We start from the raw sequence: 21,532 nt of genomic DNA, 5'->3' as shown, positions 1-21,532 counted from the left end.
TGTCATGATATCTAAAATGTCACTGGCCACTAGCTGAGTCAGACTTTCTCGGTTGTTTCTTTCATTTGCAGCTATATCAAGCTCACTGTTCACTTGGCAACTCCTTCCAACAAGATTTCTGTAAAGAAGTAAGCTTCCTTATTTAATTAATTAAGTAGCCTGTCTTTCCAGGTTTAGAGAAGTCTAGAAAAGGACTGTTGTCAGTATTAGCAACCAATTTTTTTGACAACTTGAGCAGAAGTGTTCATCAGAGACGAGCATTACCCTTGTTATAAGTTATTATAAGTGTGTAATATCTTCTTAATGCTTCATCCAGAGTTGTAGCTTAGAAATGAAGCTTGAATTAAGATTGTAAGTGCTTAACTGAGCTATCACCGGGCTCAGTGACAACAGAGTTAATCTACCATACAATATTAGGGTGTACCCTTGTCTATTTGCACTTCATTATGGAAGAACAATAAGTGGCAAATGAACGCTGTTAGAAATGAGAATTTGTGAATTTGGGCTAAATTACAGACAGTACTTCTAGACACCTCAAAGTGATCGAAACTCGCTGCAGCTGTAATAGAAATTTCTCAGCTAAAGACATACTTCCATATGCTATGGACTACTTTTCTCAATCTTTTTACTTTTGTTTTTAGTATCTGTAAGAGCCTTAATGTTGGAAAGTATGAGCAAAGAGTATTTGAAGGGTTAGAAGCTATGAAACTTCCATGTGGGAAGGTAAGAATTTGTGAATCAAACTTTATTTTTCCCCTATACATAAAGCTTTCCTTTCCACAGTTAATTTACTCAACTCATTTACTCCCAGAAGTGATTAACATGTAACTTCTCCCTATAAAATCCAAAGAGCATCCAGCAAACGGGTAATAAGAATACTCAAACCTATTACATGTAGGAGTTGTGATCTTATTCTGACATCATGATCAAATTCTCATACCTCATTTATAGGGAAACTTGTAGCAGCTAGAGGGGAGAATTAGCAATCAGAACTTGGCAGTTAAAGGTTTTAGGAAAATTTAAACAAAAGATGAAATCCATTATAAATTTTTCTAGAATGGGTGATTTTTCACACAAAGTGTCCTGTTTACAAGGTATTCAAATGAAAAAATTTGGATATATCAACAAAGTTGAAATGGTAAATTGGCCACCGTAATGATTACAAAAGCTGATGTTTCGAGCGTTAGCCCTTCGTCGGAGCGGGAAGGGCTAACGACGAAGGGCTAATGCTCCGACAAAGGGCTAACGCTCGAAACGTCAGCTTTTGTAATCATTACGGTGGCCAATTTACCATTTCAACTTTGTTGATATATCCAAATTATTTCGTTACTCCCACCGACGCAGCCCCAAACAGTTTCTTTCGAAACTATCAGCCTTTATTCAAATGAAAAACCATTTTGTTTTATACTTTCTATTCAATAGAATGACGAACTTGACTGTGCATCATTCACCTTTGAGCAGTTTTACCAGCTCTACTTGAAAGTTTGTGGCAGGCTTGAAATTGAACAACTGTGTGTTAAGTGGTAAGGAAAGAAAAAAACATCAATTATTTTTCTTCATTTTCACTTTGTTGAATCTTTTTTTTTCTCTGAACTTGATTTGGTTAATTATTTGTTTTGATTAATGTTCCATTAGGCCTTGTTCAGACTAGGTGTCACTATCTGTGCCTGGTTTTTGAGAACTGGCACTAGTCTAAACTTGTATATTTTTTTTCAATGCCCGAGCAAAAAATCTGAGCATATGCCTATGCAGGCACAGGCATTACCCCTAGGGGTAGTGCTCGGCACTGTTCCCCTGCATCCCTACAACAGGGGTATGTAGTCATTAAAATGGCAAACATATTGTGAACTACAAAATGTTAGACACCAAACCCTATGCATGAATGAGTGTGAACATACTCATTCCAGGGCTCTGGGGTGTCTGAACAATGTCCATTTTGGTGCCTTGGTACAGTGCTGTGGAATAGAAACTCAGTTTGAAATGGGGCCCAAGAAAATTATTGTTATTTTAAGCCAATGAAAATAACTGTTAATTGATCATTTCTTTTTTTTTTGACAGGGGTGGTGGCAAAGCACCCTACCTTAATGTCAACCAACTGGTTAATTTCTTAAACCAAGAGCAAAGAGATCCTCGATTGAATGAGATACTCTATCCCTATTACAACAGAGAGAAGGCCCTTTCTCTGATATGGAAGTATGAGAAATCTTTGGATAACCTACAAAGAGGTATTGAGTATACGTAGAAGATGCTGCAGCTATAGAAATGTAGCAGTGACTTGTTGTGCAGGCCACAGGATAAGCAGTCTGCACTTAGAGCACCTTTAAAATATCAGATCCCCTTTAAATGATAGAAAAATTAGGGGAGTGTTGCTTTCATATCTTAGAATATGGCAGGTGGAAGCATAAACATTTCACTACCAAGATCTAGATAGCAATTCTCCACTCTGTCATGCATGTTGATCTATTTAAGCTCTGAGAATTGGATTTGAATCAAACTATATCTCGTTGTTGATATTTTTCTTTCCCCCAATCACCTTTCTGCTTGAAATGTACTGGTCTGGAGAAATTCTTGAGCATGCAAGGGTTTAATTTCTTGAGCTGTGGCCACAGACAAGCTAGGTTCTAAAGGAATGCTTATTAGCCAACTTTTATGGTCATTGTATATTGCTATATCTAATCATTTATTCTTTTCTCTCTGTGTTCGTGTGGTAGATCGTATCACTGTTAATGGACTGACAAGATATCTACTGAGTGACGACAATCTTCTTATGATGCCTAACAGAGTGGAAATTTATCAGGACATGACACAGCCTCTGTCACACTACTTTATTAACTCGTCACACAATACATACCTTGTGGGTAAGCCACCTGAGCGATTAGTATTCATATTCTCCATACTGTTCTCTATACATTTCCTAAGATGCCGAGAAGGAGAATTTACTTAACAATCAAGAGTTTCTTTAGTTAGTGATCATCTCCTTTATTCTCTTCACCTTAATGTTTGATTCAGGGATGATATTGTATGGAGAAATTAGATGCTAATCACTGTTAGGGGTCAAAGGGTTAAATTGCATAGTTTTACACAATTTTATGCAATTTTGTGGTAAACTGTTGCTCGGCTCTGATGCTATACAAGTTAGAATTGCATTATTTAATAAAATCTTGCATTCTGATTGGTTAACAAAGCAAGGTATTTAGCGTGGAATTGCAAGTTGAAAACAAGGCTAAGTGATATTGTTTCGCATCTACGTACACATAATAACTATAAGTAGTGCTGTTTTTTTTTCTTCTTTTTAATTCAGTTATGTGATTCAAGCAAAATCCATTATTTGAGTTGTGAATTCCACATTAAATTGCACTCGAAAACCAATATCGCATTGATCACTTCACGATTATGTGATATCAGTTTTCAAGTGCAATTTAATGCAGAATTCCCTCATCAAGTAATGAATTTTCCTCTAATATCCAAGAGCTGAGCATTAAAGTATTCCATTTTAATGACTTAACACTTTGTAACAACAGTAAACCTTGTTTATTCATTTGTTTGAAATTTTTAGTGGTAAAGAAATGGACACGGCTCAGAAATAAAATATTTTTTTGCTTGTCGATATACTTGTTGTGAATCATAAGTGTGAGTGAAACTCTTTGTATGTAAAGATATTGTATTGTATGCTTGCAATTAAATAACAAAAACAAGAGCCAGGACTGATTTATGGGAAGCCGACAAATAAAAGTTAATAAGCAGCATGATTGCTGGAGGTTTTGTTTATTTTTCCAGGGCGTCAATTTGGCGGCAAGTCTTCTGTTGAGATGTACAGACAATGCCTGCTGGCAGGCTGTCGGTAAGAAATGTTTTTTTTCATTGTTTAAAGCCTCAAGAGAGTAATTATTGAGAACTGTAGAATGGAAATACTGGTATGTTTTTATTTACTTAGCTATTAATTTTGTCCCATCTCTAGAAAGTTAATTAATTTAAAAGGTAAACACTTTGAGTTTCAGTTGTTTTATTTTCTAAAGACCTCTTAGAAAAAGTTTTTCTACTCTAATTATGGCCTAAGTGCAAAGTATGTTGGCCATAAATTTGAGCAGAAACAGATAGGGTTCTTTAACTAATAGTACAGATTGAGAAAATGAGGTTATAGTAAGATCAATATTTATTATATCTTTGGCTTAAGATAAAAGGGAAGAATTTCAGTTCCAACAAACTTTTGAATTAGTGAGCCATACAATGAAATATGGGTTGCTAAATTGACCAATCGTAGAGCACACGCTAACTGAGATATACAATAATACTTCTTGTCTTAAATCAAAGGTGCATTGAACTGGATTGCTGGGATGGGCCTGGTGATGAGCCCATTATAACACATGGCAAAGCCATGTGTACTAACATCATGTTTAAGGTGAGGTCACTGCTCCCCTAAACTGCTAAGATCTGATAAGGAATTCTTCCACTCTGCTGGTATCTGTTTCTTTGTAAGTCAGTAGAGAATTCCTTGTGACAGTGTGTACAGTATACCAATAAAACAACTGCTAATTAACCCTTGTATAGTGGAACCTTGATTTAACAAAGTGCCAAGGGATTGGGGAAATTGGTTCATTATATCAAGGACTTGTTATATCAAGGTTCTGTGGCATACCTTTTGCTGTAACTGAAGCCAGGCTGAAACTGAAGTATTGTTCGTTATAATGTGGACTTCGTTATATAGAGGTTTCTTAATCCAAGGTTCCACTGTACCCCAAAGAGTGATCAACATCTAATTTCTCCTTATAGTATCACCCCTGAATCAAGCATTAAGGAGAACACTATTCGAAGACAATTTCCTGGATCAGGGCAAAAACTTCGTTTGCGTTATTAAGATCGGCCCTAATCTGCCTAAGAGGATCCAGAACAATTAGAAGGCCCAAATTGGATTTTACTAAATGTAGACCTGGATATTCAAAGTTCAAAGGCTGCCATTTGTGAGGATCTTGTTAATAGGATTACTGTTATCATTGTTATCACTATTAATAATCATTTTTATTATCATTATTATTATCATCTTTATTATTATTGAAAAGCTCAATAAGTAAATGCAGACGAGGGGTGTTTTTCTTAGCTTCTGATGGACATTTTTATGTGTTTTTCGATTTTTTAGGGTTTATATCACACTTTTGTAAATATTTTTGGTGGTTTTAAATAACTTGAAGTGAAGATTAAGGTCATAAGAATAATGAAAATGATCAACAACCACAGAAACTCTTTGATTGATAAGCAAATTCTTCTTTACAGCATCTTAGGAAATGTATGTAGAACGTTGATAAGTAGAGAGAATATGCATACTGATCTAGGGGTGTAAAGGGTTAATTGACTATTCTGTTCAGTCTCAGTGACCAAGACAGAATTTCTCCTTACAATATCAATACAATATCAAGCAGACAAGTGATGAGAATAAAGAGAAGCATCAATAAGGGGATAATTAGTTGATCCAAAAAGAAATTCTCTGAACTAACATCATGAGGATGGTATGGCAGACAGCAAGGAGAATTACTATTGAGATCTCAGCAGTGAAAGGGTTAACCTGTTTCTTAGATATTGTTTTGAAATTGTCTGGAGAAGTTACAGGTCACATGTCACTCCTGAGAATTTCACTCCCAAGATCTTTTTAGTGATTCTCTTTACTATTTGCTACACAATTCTTATGATGTTAGTTTGGAGAAGTCGGCTTTGGATCAACCAACAATCCCCTACTTGATGTTTTTCTCTATTCTCAGCACTTGTCTGCCTGATATTTTATTGTTAATGTTAGGAGAAATCCTCTCTTGACTGTTCCTGGAAAGATTTGCATAGCCCCGAACAGAAGTGACTTACTGCAAATTCCCATTGCTGCATGACTCCTTTTGACAACATAGAATTATAAAATGATAAAATGGTAATGAAACATGGATAATTGTAAGATTTTATGATGAAATGTTGTGAAACACTAGTAATCAACAGTCTTGATTTGTTGTTGCAGGATGTGATAGAAGCAATTCGTGACTCAGCATTTGTGACATCTGAGTACCCAGTGATACTATCCTTTGAGAATCACTGCAGGTATCCTGTCATTAGCATTATTACTTTATAATTATGAAATTTTACCATAATTACAGTTGAACCTCCTCACAATGACCACCCTGAGGACAGGAGAAAGTGGCCATCATGGAGAGGTGGCCGTCGTGGGGAGATAGGGATGTAATGCATGGACAGCTGGATGGGACCAAAAAAAGTGGCCATCATGGAGAGGTGGCTGTTATGGGGAGAGAGGGGTGTAATGCATGGACAGCTGGATGGGACCAAAAAAAGTGGCCATCATGGAGAGGTGGCTGTTATGGGGAGATAGGGGTGTAATACATGGACGGCTGGATGGGAGCAAAAAAAGTGGCCATCATGGAGAGGTGGCTGTTATGGGGAGATAGGGGTGTAATGCATGGACAGCTGGATGGGACCAAAAAAAGTGGCCATCATGGAGAGGTGGCTGTTATGGGGAGAGAGGGGTGTAATGCATGGACAGCTGGATGGGACCAAAAAAAGTGGCCATCATGGAGAGGTGGCTGTTATGGGGAGATAGGGGTGTAATACATGGACGGCTGGATGGGAGCAAAAAAAGTGGCCATCATGGAGAGGTGGCTGTTATGGGGAGATAGGGGTGTAATGCATGGACAGCTGGATGGGAGCAAAAAAAGTGGCCATCATGGAGAGGTGGCTGTTATGGGGAGATAGGGGTGTAATGCATGGACAGCTGGATGGGAGCAAAAAAAGTGGCCATCATGGAGAGGTGGCTGTTATGGGGAGATAGGGGTGTAATACATGGACGGCTGGATGGGAGCAAAAAAAGTGGCCATCATGGAGAGGTGGCTGTTATGGGGAGATAGGGGTGTAATGCATGGACAGCTGGATGGGACCAAAAAAAGTGGCCATCATGGAGAGGTGGCTGTTATGGGGAGATAGGGGTGTAATGCATGGACAGCTGGATGGGACCAAAAAAAGTGGCCATCATGGAGAGGTGGCTGTCATGGGGAGATAGGGGTGTAATGCATGGACAGCTGGATGGGAGCAAAAAAAGTGGCCATCATGGAGAGGTGGCTGTTATGGGGAGATAGGGGTGTAATGCATGGACAGCTGGATGGGACCAAAAAAAGTGGCCATCATGGAGAGGTGGCTGTTATGGGGAGATAGGGGTGTAATGCATGGACAGCTGGATGGGACCAAAAAAAGTGGCCATCATGGAGAGGTGGCTGTTATGGGGAGATAGGGGTGTAATGCATGGACAGCTGGATGGGAGCAAAAAAAGTGGCCATCATGGAGAGGTGGCTGTCATGGGGAGATAGGGATGTAATGCATGGACAGCTGGATGGGAGCAAAAAAAGTGGCCATCATGGAGAGGTGGCTGTTATGGGGAGATAGGGGTGTAATGCATGGATGGCTGGATGGGACCAAAAAAAGTGGCCATCATGGAGAGGTGGCTGTTATGGGGAGATAGGGGTGTAATGCATGGATGGCTGGATGGGACCAAAAAAAGTGGCCATCAGTGAGAGGTGGATGTCATGGGGAGATAGGGGTGTAATGCATGGACAGCTGGATGGGACCAAAAAAAGTGGCCATCATGGAGAGGTGGCTGTGATGGGGAGATAGGGGTGTAATGCATGGACGGCTGGATGGGACCAAAAAAAGTGGTCATCAGTTAGAGGTGGCTGTGATGGGGAGATAGGGGTGTAATGCATGGACAGCTGGATGGGACCAAAAAAAGTGGTCATCAGTGAGAGGTGGCTGTCATGGGGAGATAGGGGTGTAATGCATGGACAGCTGGATGGGACCAAAAAAAGTGGTCATCAGTGATAGGTGGCTGTTATGGGGAGATAGGGGTGTAATCTATGGACAGCTGGATGGGAGCAAAAAAAGTGGCCATCATGGAGAGGTGACTGTTATGGGGAGATAGGGGTGTAATGCATGGATGGCTGGATGGGACCAAAAAAAGTGGCCATCATGGAGAGGTGGCTGTTATGTGGAGATAGGGGTGTAATGCATGGATGGCTGGATGGGACCAAAAAAAGTGGCCATCATGGCGAGGTGGCTGTGATGGGGAGATAGGGTGTAATGCATGGACGGCTGGATGGGACCAAAAAAAGTGGCCATCATGGAGAGGTGGCTGTTATGGGGAGATAGGGGTGTAATGCATGGACGGCTGGATGGGACCAAAAAAGTGGCCATCAGTGAGAGGTGGCTGTTATGGGGAGGTAGGGGTGTAATCTATGGACAACCTGTGGGACCAAAAAAAGTGGTCATCATGGAGAGGTGGCTATTTTGGGGAGATAGGGGTGTAATGTATGGACAGCCCATGGGACCAAAAAAAGTGGCCGTCATGGAGAGGTGGCCATTGGAGAGAGGTGGCTGTTAGCGGAGGTTTGACTGTATTATGGCAATGGAGCATGCAAAATATCTCACAGTCTTACACTGTAGAATAAGGCAAAGTACAGTCGAAGGGCAGAGCAAAAAAGATTTTTTTCCATTTTTAGGTTTCACCATTTAAAGCAGTGAACCTTTAGCTTTTAGCACTTCCAAAATTTTTTTTGCTGGACATAATACCACTTATATGGCTTTTTTGTGTTGTTTTGATCTTTTGCCCACATGTTTTGCCATTGATATAATGAGGCTGTGGATGTATTTTGAAAACTACAGTGTAGATGTAAAGTAAATGAAATGATACCCTAAATGGATAGTTTAACTTATAATTTGGGTCAACATATTATACCCATTACTTGCAAAATATTCACTTGTGTTATAAGTTCAATCATGGTATAAGGTGTACAGTATGTGTTGATGATAATTATTTTATCCATGCTTTGTTTTTTTTGTTCTAGCAAATCCCAACAGCACAGAATGGCTAGTTACTGTTCTGAAATCTTTGGAGATATGCTTTTGAAATTTCCTCTGGACAGTCATCCAGTAAGTAATTTCTAACTCTGTAAGGACTGTTTCAAATTCATTGCTTTGTTGTGACTGAGTGGTCAGGTTGCTGGACCTGTAATCCTTAGACTTGCAAGTCCTCTACCCTGCTACCCACTAGATTTGTTCTCAGTTTCCCTGAGTTCAGCTCCTTAGTGTATAACCTTTGTGTAACCTCACCTCCTTTGTGTATAACCAACTCATCAGCCTCCTGCTATTATGATTTATGCAAAATTATGTTTCTTTACAATGTTTGTCTCAATTTGTTTGTGTTGGCCCTGAAGAGGGGGGGTGAGTGGTTAATGTTTTTATTGCTATAATTATTATAATAATTATTATTATTACTATTATTATCATGATTATTGTTGGTAATGAGAAGCTGTCATTGAGACACTTTGAATTGAAGACAGTACAATTAATTGGATGCAATAATAGTTATAAATAATGATCTTAATAATGGTAACAATTATTATAATGATAATTTGCAAAATAATAATTATGATCTTCATATGTTCACAATCACTTATTCGTCTCCTCATGGGTTTATTACGAACCAACATCATGGTCAGCTCCCAGTTGCTAGAGCTCTGCACCTGTATCCTAGAGGTCATGGGTTCAACTCCCATGCAGACCTGAATTTTTGTAGGATTTATTTTCACTGCTGCTTATTAAGTAGTGTGCATTACTGCAAAGTTCACTCTTGTATTCATTTATTAATCCGCAGTTCACAGATATGATTTTCACATTTTTAGAGTCCTTTAATCATTAAGCAGGCAAGGTGGGCCCACCTTGCCTGCTTGTGCAGCCAATCAGGACACAGCTGCCAGCGATATGGTAAGATTTATTATTAACTTTTTATTTTGTTTCCTCCTCAGATTGAAGAAGGTAGTCCACTTCCATCACCAAGCCATCTGAAAAGAAAAATAATTATCAAGAACAAGAAACTCAAACCGGAACAAGAAATGGAAGGTGAAACATGATCCTTTTCAAAGACATCTCTTACAGAGAAGAGGAGACTGATTTCTTTATTTTCATTATGATGAGTATTGACAATAGTCCTCTTCTTTTTTTCCTTTAGAAATATTTAGTGATTATGAACCCACTGACTCTTCAGGTATTGTGGTGGTCAGATTTCTTCTGAAATGATAAAATTATGTATAAACTTAGAATATGATGAGTAATATGGTTATCATTCAGATGTTGGGTAATATAACAACATAGGCCTTTACAAGATGCAAGATTTAAGAGTAGAAAAAAATCCATGGGAAAACAGTGAAAGCAAGAACTTTCATTGAGCCAGAGAGGAGCTCAGTTTTACAGGAAAATTCATTACCTGATGAAGAAATTTGGCCTTAAATTGTATGTGAAAACCAATATTGCTTAAATCACAAAGGTGCATCTAGTCTTTGGTTGCATTGCTAACCAGCTGGTCACAATTTCAGGGGCATATATACACATGTAGTTATTTATTTCCATATTGATTTTCTTATTTAGGATTTCGTGCCGGAAGCATAAAAGAAACTGCTATTATTGATGATGAAATTGAAGAAGAGGAGGAGGAGGTGCCAGAAAGTGATAATGATGATGACGCTCGTGACCGATCTGTAAGCTGTGAGGAGTTTGACAAAATAATGGCATACAGTGATAAAATTTGCAATGACCTTTTACGAGAATCTACCTCCACTGCAGCAGAAGAATCCTCTGATGACAAGTCAGTGACCCTCGATAATATTTCTCAGTTTAGTTCAGAGTCAGATTCACTGTCAGAGTACTCAAACTTTCTTCTTTCCAAGATTCTTAACGATGCAGGCTTAAATGGTGTATCTAAGGATTTGGAAAATACCTTTGTTATGTCAAGGAATAGTAGAAACTTTCTTGAAATGCAAGGAATTGAGTCAGTAGCAGACAATAGTTCAGAAAGTAGTTCGAGATCATCAAGAACTAGTGAAGAGGTGATGCCTTCTACAGGAAATCGTGTTTCAGGGATTTCTCTCACTTCAACTTTGAGTGCAACATCAGATGTTTCAACAGACAGTGAAAGTCTTTGTGTAACGCCAACTGTGACAGTGACCGACAGTGGGGAGACACATAAGTTTCCATCTCCCAAAGAAGAAAGTAACACACCTGATGTTGTTCATAAACCATACCGCAGTAATGGTGGGCTTGAGTCTATTAAAGAAGTTTCTGATTCTACTGAAAATGACAATCACAAAGATGCTGATGATTCTGATGAAAGTTCTGTAAAATCTGAGGGTAAGAAGTTTCAGGGTGATTCAGAACCTGAAGAAAATGACCAAAAAAATGGGAAAATTTCATCGGTAATTCAGTGCAATGGCAAAGTAGATTCTAAAAGAACTCACCCTTCGGTACAAGGAATGAATTCTGGATCATCATCTTCCAGAGGCAGCAAAGACTATTCAGTTGATCCAAAATTCTTTTGTGGAAGGAAAGAGAGTAATGCAAGTACACAAAGTGTGGATTCAAATGTGGAAGATGATGAAGAGCGGGATGTTATCAGTGAATTTAAGAAGCGAGAGGAGAAGCTGGCCAGCTTTGGAAGTTCACTGAGACTTAACATGGTTGGGGGTAAGAAGGTACGTATCATAGATAACTCAAAACATTTTGATAGCACTCCTTTCATCCAAACTTTGATAAACTATTGAACCTGTTTGGCAATCAGCAGCCTGATTTGAGCCCTGACAAGACAGTATTTGACATGCTTGCAACGGCAGGACTGTGTACTAGGACAGTTTGTGTGATAAGTTAAATTATACACACAAAGTCATTTTGGTTGGTTCTTATAATGCACGATCTATTGGAGGACAGGTGCAAAAATTATGTCACCATTGACAAAATTTTGTTTCTTTATCGTATTTAACAAATGGTAAACACCACAGCATACACTATTTAGTTATGGATACACGTGGGAGGTTGCTAAGCACAAAAGAAGCACAAGAGTCACTTGAGGTGATAGCCAAGAGCAACTCTAGCTTCTTGAGTGCTTAGCAAACCTCCCAAGTGCACCCATAACTCAATGGTGTACACTGTGGCATTTACCATTTGTTTTATAACATAACATTGATACATTGTAGCAAAAGAGTTCCCTTTAATTTAGCAAATCTTACGTGACCAGAAAAAAACAAGTGTGTGCAGAAAACTAGTCTTTGTATTTGCCCACATGAGCAGCATATACTCATGGGTAAATGGTGGATGCTGAATTGACCAATCAGAGCATGTGTTCTACTTTGGTTATGTTATGAAAAACAACTAGATTCCATGTTGCCGGGAGTCTGTGCAGCAATAGATCACAGAAGATGTCAAGATGTGGAAAGAACCTCCGTTACACACTTGGCAGTGTCTGGCGGGGCCCTTTTTTGTTCTTATCACATTTTGACATCTGTAGTACTGTACAGATGCATGGCAGCATGAAATGTATTTGTGAACCCTTTAACTCCCAAGACCTGATTGTTAATTTTCCCCTCTAGCTGCCACACATTTTCTTGTAAATTAGTTATGAGAATTTGATGTTAGATTAGGATAACAACCTCTGCTGGCTCCCAAGATCTGATTGTTAATTCTCCCCTGCACATTTTCTGGTAAATTTGTTTTGAAAATTTAATGTTAGGTTAAGGTAACGACCTCTACCTGATGAGTTTGAGTATTCTCATTACCTGTTTGCTGGATGATGTGTGGGTATTAAATGGGAGAAGTTACATGTTGATCAACTGTGGTAGTTAAAGGGTCAATGCTGTGACATACATGTACCTTAGTGGGTACTTTTTCTTGTGACCTGAAAACCTGACTGTTGTATTCTTAATTATGATTAAGCTTAAACATAGGGTACTTAATCTCTTAAATTGGTTGTCATGTGCTAGAAAAATCAATTTCTGTCGGTGACATACCTCTGTGGCCAAGAGTGAGGGAATCCAGCTTTTCAGTCTTCTAACTTTGTTAATCACTCACAAAGACTGATGTTAACTCTGCAAAGTGATGTTACTGTTATCAGTATCACAGGTTACTGATTGTTTCTGGTACAGGGTATGGTATGTTTGTTTTTGGACTAACCTTACTTTGAAATTTTACTGATTGTTTCTGGTACAGGTTACGGTATGTTTGTTTTTGGACTAACCTTACTTTGAAATTTTACTGATTGTTTCTGGTACAGGGTACGGTATGTTTGTTTTTGGACTAACCTTACTTTGAAATTTTACTGATTGTTTCTGGTACAGGTTACGGTATGTTTGTTTTTGGACTAACCTTACTTTGAAATTTTACTGATTGTTTCTGGTACAGGTTACGGTATGTTTGTTTTTGGACTAACCTTACTTTGAAATTTTTGCAAAGACGTCAAGGGCAGCCAGTCTTACTCCAGAGGACTTGGAATACTTAGCACAAATGACCACAACATCAACCACTGGTAGCATTCATCCCTACTTGTCTTCACTCGTCAATTACATTCATCCGGTACCATTTACTGGATTTGACGAAGCAGAGAGTAGGTTTAGATATGTCATACTGTCTAGTCATGAGTGTAAAATAGGGACAAAAAAGATGGTAATCAAATTGGATGGTCATCTTATCCATTTTTCTTACATGAGGGACAACAAAAATATTTGACTCATTTAGCACTCTGCAGTGCTGTACCATGGAACTACAGAGATCTCTTCAACAAAGAAAGAGCGCACAGTCATGATAAAATGTTTATTTACCAGGTTAAGTTAGGGCAATATTGGAAACAATTTGGCTCGTGGTGCTTGAGTCAAATGTTTTTCTTCAGGGCCCTTCCACTTGGTCACATGCCCTCAGTAACACGAAACAGGATTTTACCAACAGCTGTAATATGACCCTCAGTGAAGATTCTCCCCTCTAGCTGTGGCAAGTTTACCAGTAAATGAGTTATGAGAATTTGGTGTTAGATCAAGATAACTCCTGCCTGATAACTTTCAGTATTCTCAATACCTGTTTGAAGAATAATGTTTGGATTTTGTAGGGAGAAGGTATATGTTAATCATTTCTGGTAGTGAAAGGGTTAACCCAACTCCAATGAATTCAGTGCTGGAGTCAAATAATTTTCTTCAGGGCCCTCCCACTTAGTCACACACCCTCTATAATTTACAAACTTGGGATTTAACCCACAGCTGTTGTATGACCCTCAGTCTTAAACTCAAATCTGATGAACTCTGACAGGTAATACAACTTGTCAACTCAAAGTAGAGAAGAAAATGCATTTATTAGCCTTGTTTGTGTAGTGTAAGGTACCTTCTTGCCTAAGAAATCAATTCATTTTTGAGCACTTCACTAGAAAGCTGGCCAATATTGGTTGTTTAAAACATTAAATTTTCATATATATTTAGCAGTTTGAACTGTCTGTGAAACTTTTTCATTTTTTTTTTCTTTTTACTAAGGTCAGATACTACAACGAATCAATTCTGATATTTGGCTCTTCACCATAAAAATTCATAGTAGAGAAGCTGCTAACCACCCAGCCCAGTAGTTTGTCAATTGAGTAGATAATCAAGTTTACTTCTTACCCTCTTTTCTTGCAGAAAAGAACTTATCTCATCACATCTCATCATTTAATGAGTCTACTGGGTTTGGTTTACTGAAAGCCAGCCCTGTAGAATTCGTTAGGTATCCTTTGGTTGAAAGACGTTAGTCTGTGTACCTCAGTATTTTCTGCAGAACAGCAACTTTGTCAAAAACATAGACTAGTTTGGGATTAAGTATATAGAATGTAGAACAGAGCAAATGGTAAAGGTGATCTTTTTACCAAGGTGTAATATTGATTTCTGCTAAGTTCCAGTTGGGTTGATTTGTTGTGCAGATATGAACAGGGATCTGTGGGGAGTAAAGGCTGAAAGTTGCTACAGAAAACTGTGGTGCTGCGTTGGTGGGGGTAACAAGGTAATTTGGTTATATCAACTAAGTTGAAATTGTACATTGACCACCATAACGAATAAAAAAGCTGACGTTTTGAGTGTTAGCCCTTCGTCAGACCGAATGGAGGAATTGTGGGTTGTATCTGTAGTGAGTAACTTGGTGTGAAAAGTGTAGTGAACTAATCTTGCAAAATGAAAGTACATTTAGTTAAAGGTATGAGTCATAAGTTTCTATTTGTTTTACAAAATATGTTTTCCTAAGAATGCCTGAAGAGCATATTAACTCAAATTATTAAAAGTTTTCAAGACTCAGATTCAGAGCAACATGATATTCAAATTCCATTCGTTTTGGAAAACTGGTGGGTGATGTTAATTTTTGCCATTTAATTCTGAGGTTTTATTCTTATTGGAAATAATTGCTCATTGGGTATTCTAAAAACATTTTAATTGTTCTTTGGAAATAAATCTTGACTGGTTATGAAGATATAACAAACGTCAGTTGTCCAGGATCTATCCAAGGGGGAGCAGGGTGGATTCAAGTAACTACATGCCACAGGTAAAGGGTCTTTTATTTTGGAATGGCAAATGTAATTAATTGTGTTATGAAGGGAAATACCAGTATAGATTTTGGGTGTTCAGTTAAAAAGCTGTGTTGGAATAAAATAAACTTAAAACCAAATGTGCATTTTATTTTGAGGAGAATTAAGTTCTGACAGTCCGGGTTGTCACATGTTTTTTAAGTAACCAAACTATGAAAACTAAGTAGACAGCAGAAGGGGTGGAAGGCCCCTTCCCTGCAGGCAAGGGCTCTGGGAGCTACTGAAACCCCTGGCAGGAGAGATTTTTCAGGAGAGATGTTGAAACATGCCAGTTTCCAGCTTGTTTTGACAACCTTGGACAGTATGTATTTTCAGTCTGATGATGGTATAGTTTATACCAAAATATAACTCTCACTTAACATCTTGGTTTTCTGTTAATTTGTTGTCAAATTTAAAGACACAATGAATTTACTCGGTCTATCATTCATCTTTTATGTATCTAATAAGTCTGACATGAAAAATGCATATTTAGCACTTTGAACAGTCTATTAAAGGATACTCGTCTCTTCAAAGAGGGACTTTTTGCTGCTCTATCTAACTTAAGTCCAATCAGTTAATTTAAGGCTCTGACCCATGTACTTTGGGTTTATTTAGTTGTCTTCTGTACCTTTCTTACCTTCTTGTTAAAATAGTTTGCAGGAGTCGAATATTGAAATGTCTCACTTGTTCCAATCCTTTCAGGTATTCTGGAACGTTGGCTGCCAGATGGTCTCACTCAACTTTCAAACTTCAGGTATGAATGGAAGCAACTGTAGCAGCCAATATTTATTGATGTGTTCATTTAATATTTATTATTTTTACAGATGCACTGTATTACTTGAGTAGGGAAGTCCTTTGAATAATACTTTTTAAACAAGCACTTGAATTAAATAAGAAAGATGATTTTCTCCTTTTTTGTAGAACTTATTTCAAGAAGATCATTTTGTAAAAGTGCATCATCTACTTAAAAAAAAAAAAAAAGTAGGATTACGTTTCCATTGTTAATCTCCACAGACTTAGCCTTTCAACTGAATGATGGAAAATTTGAATACAACAAAAGATGCGGGTATGTCATTGAACATCACTGTGTGTTAGGTTGTAAGCACCTAGGCTATTGAGGGTTTGTAGTCTACATAGAGAGGACTTGTGATCCTGTGGTCCAGGTTAAAACCTTTTCTGGGCCATTTATGTGTATTCAATACCATCACTGTATGAGTGTCCCTTGACTTAGACATGGATGTACCACTAAATTTTCAGTGAAACCTAATAAAATGTGACTTGGTGGAGTAAACAAAACCCCAGAAGCTTAAAAATTGTAAAACAGGGACAGTTAAGTGGGATCAGGCATGGGGCCAGTATAGGCTTGTTAAGATTTTTTATTCCCGTGCTACAATTACAGTCTGCTACCACCCACACTTTTCAGCCATCCCCATGGCATTGTTCTTAAGTTAGCATTCATCACCAGAGGAAAAACTGTCCCTCCTTATAAGCATACCTGAATTTTAATGATGTATTGCTTTAAATAGGAGTTGTTTGGTTTCTCCAACATGAATGATATGCAAAGTTTGAGTTACACAGCTGTTTTCTGGTGCTTGGTGTAGGTATCTACTCAAACCTGATCTCATGAGACGGTCTGACAGACAGTTTGATCCATTCACTGAGTCAGTCATAGATGGAATGGTTGCTGCTTCAGTTGTTGTTAAGGTATTTATCAAAGGGTGAATGTTTGTGGTGAGCTCAAGGGGTTGGGTTAGAGGTAGGGGTCACGCATGTAGTAATCAACTTAAGATTCAAATGAATGTTAATTAATATTGTTAAAACTCCATCTGTATAGAGAACACATTGTATGAACCCAGCACACACTAACTTCATTCAGTATAAATATTTTTTTCTACAACTTGATCACTGGATGCCTTAAAAAGAATAGAGAAAATTATCCCAGAAAAGTCGCAAGGACAGAGGCATAAAGAAAGCCAGATTTAACCCTGGGTTAGTGCTAATCAACCTTTGAAAACTGGCCCTGAACGGTAACCTGTCATGAACTAACATCCCATAGGGTGAATGAAATAAGCAATATATCTAAATTTAACACACCTGCTTCAGAAACTGTTTATTTATTTATTTATATACTATAATTCACAAAGGTTTCCCATCACTGTGAATTTGCATGTGAAAAACTAAAAACTACTAGAAAAAAGCGGTGCTATAATGTTACAAGGAGAAATAAGTAAATGCACAAATAATAATAATAATGACAATATATATATAATATTAAATATACAAAATCAGTGGAGGGAACTAAGATAATTCGTTATAATAGTAGATTTAAAATCGTCCACAGATGGCTGGTCTAATAAAAAAGAAGTTAGTGTGTTCCATTCTTTTATAGTTCTCGTAAAGAAGTTATACTTATAGGTATTACTGTTACTACCAATGTTAATGAATTTACTGCTAACTGTGATGGGCTTTGGTTGCTCATTTGAGCCTAACCTCATAATTAAAAATGTTTCATTTTTTAGGTGATATCAGGGCAGTTCTTGTCAGATAAGAGGATAAGCACCTGTGTTGAGGTGGATATGTATGGCCTTCCGACTGATACACTGCGCAAAAAATACAAGACAAAATTTGTTCCAAACAATGGCATGGATCCAGTCTATGAAGAGGAAACATTCAAGTTCAGACGGGTAAAATGATTATAATTGTACATAAAAGAAATTTGGAACAATTTTTAGTGGCTCTCACAACAGTTTAAATAAAAGGACAGTCCCATTTAGAGCTATTATAAGGACTTTGAAAAAAGTTCCCCAAGTGAGAAGGTCCCTTGAATGGAGGAAACTAATGCAATGGTTATACAAAGGGACTCTTTTGGGGCCAGGAAAAGCATCCCTTGTTTGGCGAGGTCCCTTCTAAAGAAGATAAGAGATACATAGGTTGCAAGTAGATGTTCCCTTTCAAGAACATAATAGATGGGCCACTCATAGGACTAGAAAAAGTGTCCTCTGATTTGAAGTGCCCAGTTAATGGAAATAACAGATACAAAAGTTACACAGTGAAAGCAGGATACAGAGGTACTTTGAGAGCTATAAAAAGCACCTCTTGAGTAGAGAGTATTCCAAAACAGAGGTTATATTGTACTTCCTCTTCTTTAACAATTACAATTATAAAATTTTGAATTCATTGTACATTATTACTTGGGTTTCCTGTGGAAAAGCCACAGTCTAACTGAAAATGACCCTGCAGCTGTCATATAAATTATCTTTCAAAAAGGTGCTATACTGATGTTTTTATACAGGCATTGGTTATCAAGCTCCAACAGTGTAAAAATCAAGTGGGCTCTAGGGACAAGACTAAACCATTCATAGCTGTCAAAAGATATTTAAATAGAAGCTTGACATGGCCTTAGATATAGCAAAAGGTGTCATGGCCAATATGCCTGAGTCACTTACAAATGTTCAAGACCATCACTCCATTTCTGTTTTGGAAGCCCAACTGCATTCTCTTGTTAGTTAATATGATGGTTTTTAATAAACTATCTATTTGGTTTTTTGCTGTAGGTTGTATTTCCAGAACTTGCACTATTGCGATTTGGCGTTGTGGATGACAACGATAAACTGATTGCCCAGAGGGTTATCCCTTTAGATGGATTACAGTCAGGTATGAGCTTTGTGTCATCAGGGGCCCGTTTCTCGAAAGTCCCGCTAACTTAATGGGCCCGTAAAGCTGTTCTGTTTTCATTCAAGATGGGAATTTCAAAAGTTTTGAAAATGATACAATAAAACTATCAGCTAAAGAAACAAAAAGGACTGGTTTGGATGTCATAACCTGCTTTCCCATCTTTTAAATTTTTATTTTAAAAGATGGCTTCAGGCCCGTTAAGTTACCGGGACTTTCGAGAAACGGGCCCCTGGCCATGGCCAGTAACAGGGAAGATTTCAGTCTACTGGGTGATGTGATCTTTTTTTTAAGTCTATTAAACAAGTTGCACTTGTATGTTTAATTATAGTCAGAGATAAATATATTCTTAATTATATTCATTGGTATTTTATTACTAATTTTTTGGTAGGATTCCGCCATATTTCCTTGAGAACAGAGAACAACATGCCACTGCCATTAGCAACACTGTTTTGTCAAATTTCCCTGAAGACATACATTCCTGAGAGATTTACAGGTATGTGCATTGTATCATTAGCTAAAACTCTGTAAAGTGCACAAGGGAGCGGTGACAAGTGTATCTGTAAGCGACCTCTTACTATGTTTTGGGAGAAGTTATGTTTTTTCTGCAGTAGCAGTATTTCAGTATTTTTGGTTAGGTTTGATTTTTTGTTCCAACAATAGCCATAGTTGATGAACTGTCAGAGCCTATAAAGTACCAGTCTGCAGTGGACAAGAGAGCTGCTCAAATGCTTGCGTATGGCATTGATGAGGTAACATTTTCATTGCTTGTCCAAGTATTTTCTCAGGTAGCTGCCATATATAATTAAGTGGTGGACAGATGATACCCGTATTACCCTGACAAAGAATAGATAAGAGTTATCCTTATTTATTGCATTTCTAGTGTTCTGATTGGTTCACTCAACACTGCTTATCACCTCTTATACTGAGTCACCTTACATAGAAATATAATTGCGCCAACTGTTGTAGAGCTGAAAAAAGGCTCCAAATGTTTAAATGTACAGGATTTAATTTAATAAAACAATTATTCCATTTGTGATTGTTGGATGCAAGATTGGCTACAGCCAACTCAGTCAGTACTATGCACCTTGTTGGCTATCTATCATCTCATATCTAATTTTTATTATTTATATAACAGCTTTATTGTAATCGTAATCGTAATTCACATTATATTACATTACATTACATTTCTATTGGGTTATAGAGGAAGGAACTTAATCCCCATGCTAACTATACCCCCATATTATAATTGTAATAAATTACATGTATCTATACAAATACTTTAACAATATTATGCATGGGTAAGAATTTAAAAAAATTTAATATGCTATAGATATATAAATTATTTATGATAGACTTTTTTCAATGCTTTTTTAAAGCTATTTACAGATTCATGATCTACGACAGAGGATGGTAGCTTATTCCAACAATCAATATATCTGTTCCAGAAAGAATATTTAAATACATCCGTGCGAAAAAAAGGCTTGTAAATGTGTGCTCTTGGAATAATTGTAATCTCACTCAAAAATCTGTGAACTCGCCCTCCAACAAGTTGTTAGAAAAGTTATTTGTTGCTTTGTAGCAGGTTATAAAATTGGATCTTGTTTGTTTTAATATATCATAATTAAAGGTATTTTATATATTTATCTGCAGGAGGAAGACCCCCAAAGCAATTTTCCCTCATTTTTTAAGTTTTCACCGTCCTCTAATTCATTATCAAGAATGAAGAATACAGCTTCCCTAAGTTCCATCAGTACTGCTGGTGGAATTTCACCTGCTCCAGCTCGACCTCGGGAATCTGTTGCAACATTGAATTATGGTGGTGCAAGATCCTCATCAGAGCTTACCCTTATCGAGAGTAATGTTCCAAAGAAACGTAAGTTGATCGGTTTTTAAGTAATACTGCTTGATTACTTGTTGTTACAGCAAAACTATCTGTCGGCTAACTTGTTTTCATTATGTTGCTATTGATGGTTTCACAGTACCAGTAAGGCATCAGAAATGGAGAATTCAGTGGTTACTACTTAAAATACTCCAGCCAAAACCTGGTGGGCTGAAATTTTTCTGTTAGTTCAGACCAGGAGAAATGCATGTTCCCCTGTTACTTGATGCCATTCTACACTTCTTGATGGAAACCCTGTGATCTTAAAATAGTAAGAGATTGTAACCAACCTGTTGGAAAGAAATGGTTAAAAAAAATTTAAATACTTAAAGGAACAAAAAGCTTAACTCTTCAACTCCCATGACTGACCAAGACAGAATTTCTCCCCACAATATCAAATACAATATCAAGCAGACAAGTGCAAGGCTGTGCTGTAAAAAAAATTGAAGGGAGCCCAGTGCTCTGAAACTGTGAAGTCCAGGGTGCCCAGCGTATGCATTTTATTAAAAAACTAAGATTCATGAGTTGCCCAAGAGCAAAAGTAAGGTGTCAGAGGCCAT

The 21,532-nt window shown here is 37.7% G+C and overlaps 1 protein-coding gene across 2 annotated transcripts in view; it reads left to right on the top strand.

Annotated features, from left to right (window-relative positions):
- Positions 1 to 21,532, top strand: part of LOC111325680 (1-phosphatidylinositol 4,5-bisphosphate phosphodiesterase beta-4) — a 47,139-nt gene that overhangs the window by 12,757 nt on the left and 12,850 nt on the right. For both annotated transcript variants that reach the window (XR_015995327.1, XM_022929542.2), the window contains exons 6-28: positions 72 to 128; positions 642 to 723; positions 1,423 to 1,523; positions 2,059 to 2,225; positions 2,712 to 2,858; positions 3,778 to 3,841; positions 4,312 to 4,399; positions 5,993 to 6,072; positions 8,877 to 8,961; positions 9,837 to 9,930; positions 10,040 to 10,075; positions 10,456 to 11,555; positions 13,306 to 13,456; positions 14,508 to 14,592; positions 15,324 to 15,396; positions 16,121 to 16,172; positions 16,433 to 16,484; positions 17,020 to 17,122; positions 17,938 to 18,102; positions 18,973 to 19,072; positions 19,482 to 19,586; positions 19,754 to 19,842; positions 20,744 to 20,966. Coding sequence is in view for 1 of the 2 variants with exons in the window: in XM_022929542.2 (XP_022785277.2) it covers positions 72 to 128; positions 642 to 723; positions 1,423 to 1,523; positions 2,059 to 2,225; positions 2,712 to 2,858; positions 3,778 to 3,841; positions 4,312 to 4,399; positions 5,993 to 6,072; positions 8,877 to 8,961; positions 9,837 to 9,930; positions 10,040 to 10,075; positions 10,456 to 11,555; positions 13,306 to 13,456; positions 14,508 to 14,592; positions 15,324 to 15,396; positions 16,121 to 16,172; positions 16,433 to 16,484; positions 17,020 to 17,122; positions 17,938 to 18,102; positions 18,973 to 19,072; positions 19,482 to 19,586; positions 19,754 to 19,842; positions 20,744 to 20,966 (3,299 nt within the window). In the remaining variant the exon portion in view is untranslated. The remainder of the gene's footprint in view (positions 1 to 71; positions 129 to 641; positions 724 to 1,422; positions 1,524 to 2,058; positions 2,226 to 2,711; positions 2,859 to 3,777; positions 3,842 to 4,311; positions 4,400 to 5,992; positions 6,073 to 8,876; positions 8,962 to 9,836; positions 9,931 to 10,039; positions 10,076 to 10,455; positions 11,556 to 13,305; positions 13,457 to 14,507; positions 14,593 to 15,323; positions 15,397 to 16,120; positions 16,173 to 16,432; positions 16,485 to 17,019; positions 17,123 to 17,937; positions 18,103 to 18,972; positions 19,073 to 19,481; positions 19,587 to 19,753; positions 19,843 to 20,743; positions 20,967 to 21,532) is intronic.

Source organism: Stylophora pistillata, chromosome 14 (assembly GCF_964205215.1).
Source record: "Stylophora pistillata chromosome 14, jaStyPist1.2, whole genome shotgun sequence".
NCBI lineage: Eukaryota > Metazoa > Cnidaria > Anthozoa > Scleractinia > Pocilloporidae > Stylophora > Stylophora pistillata.
This window is presented reverse-complemented; position numbering and strand designations above follow the sequence as displayed.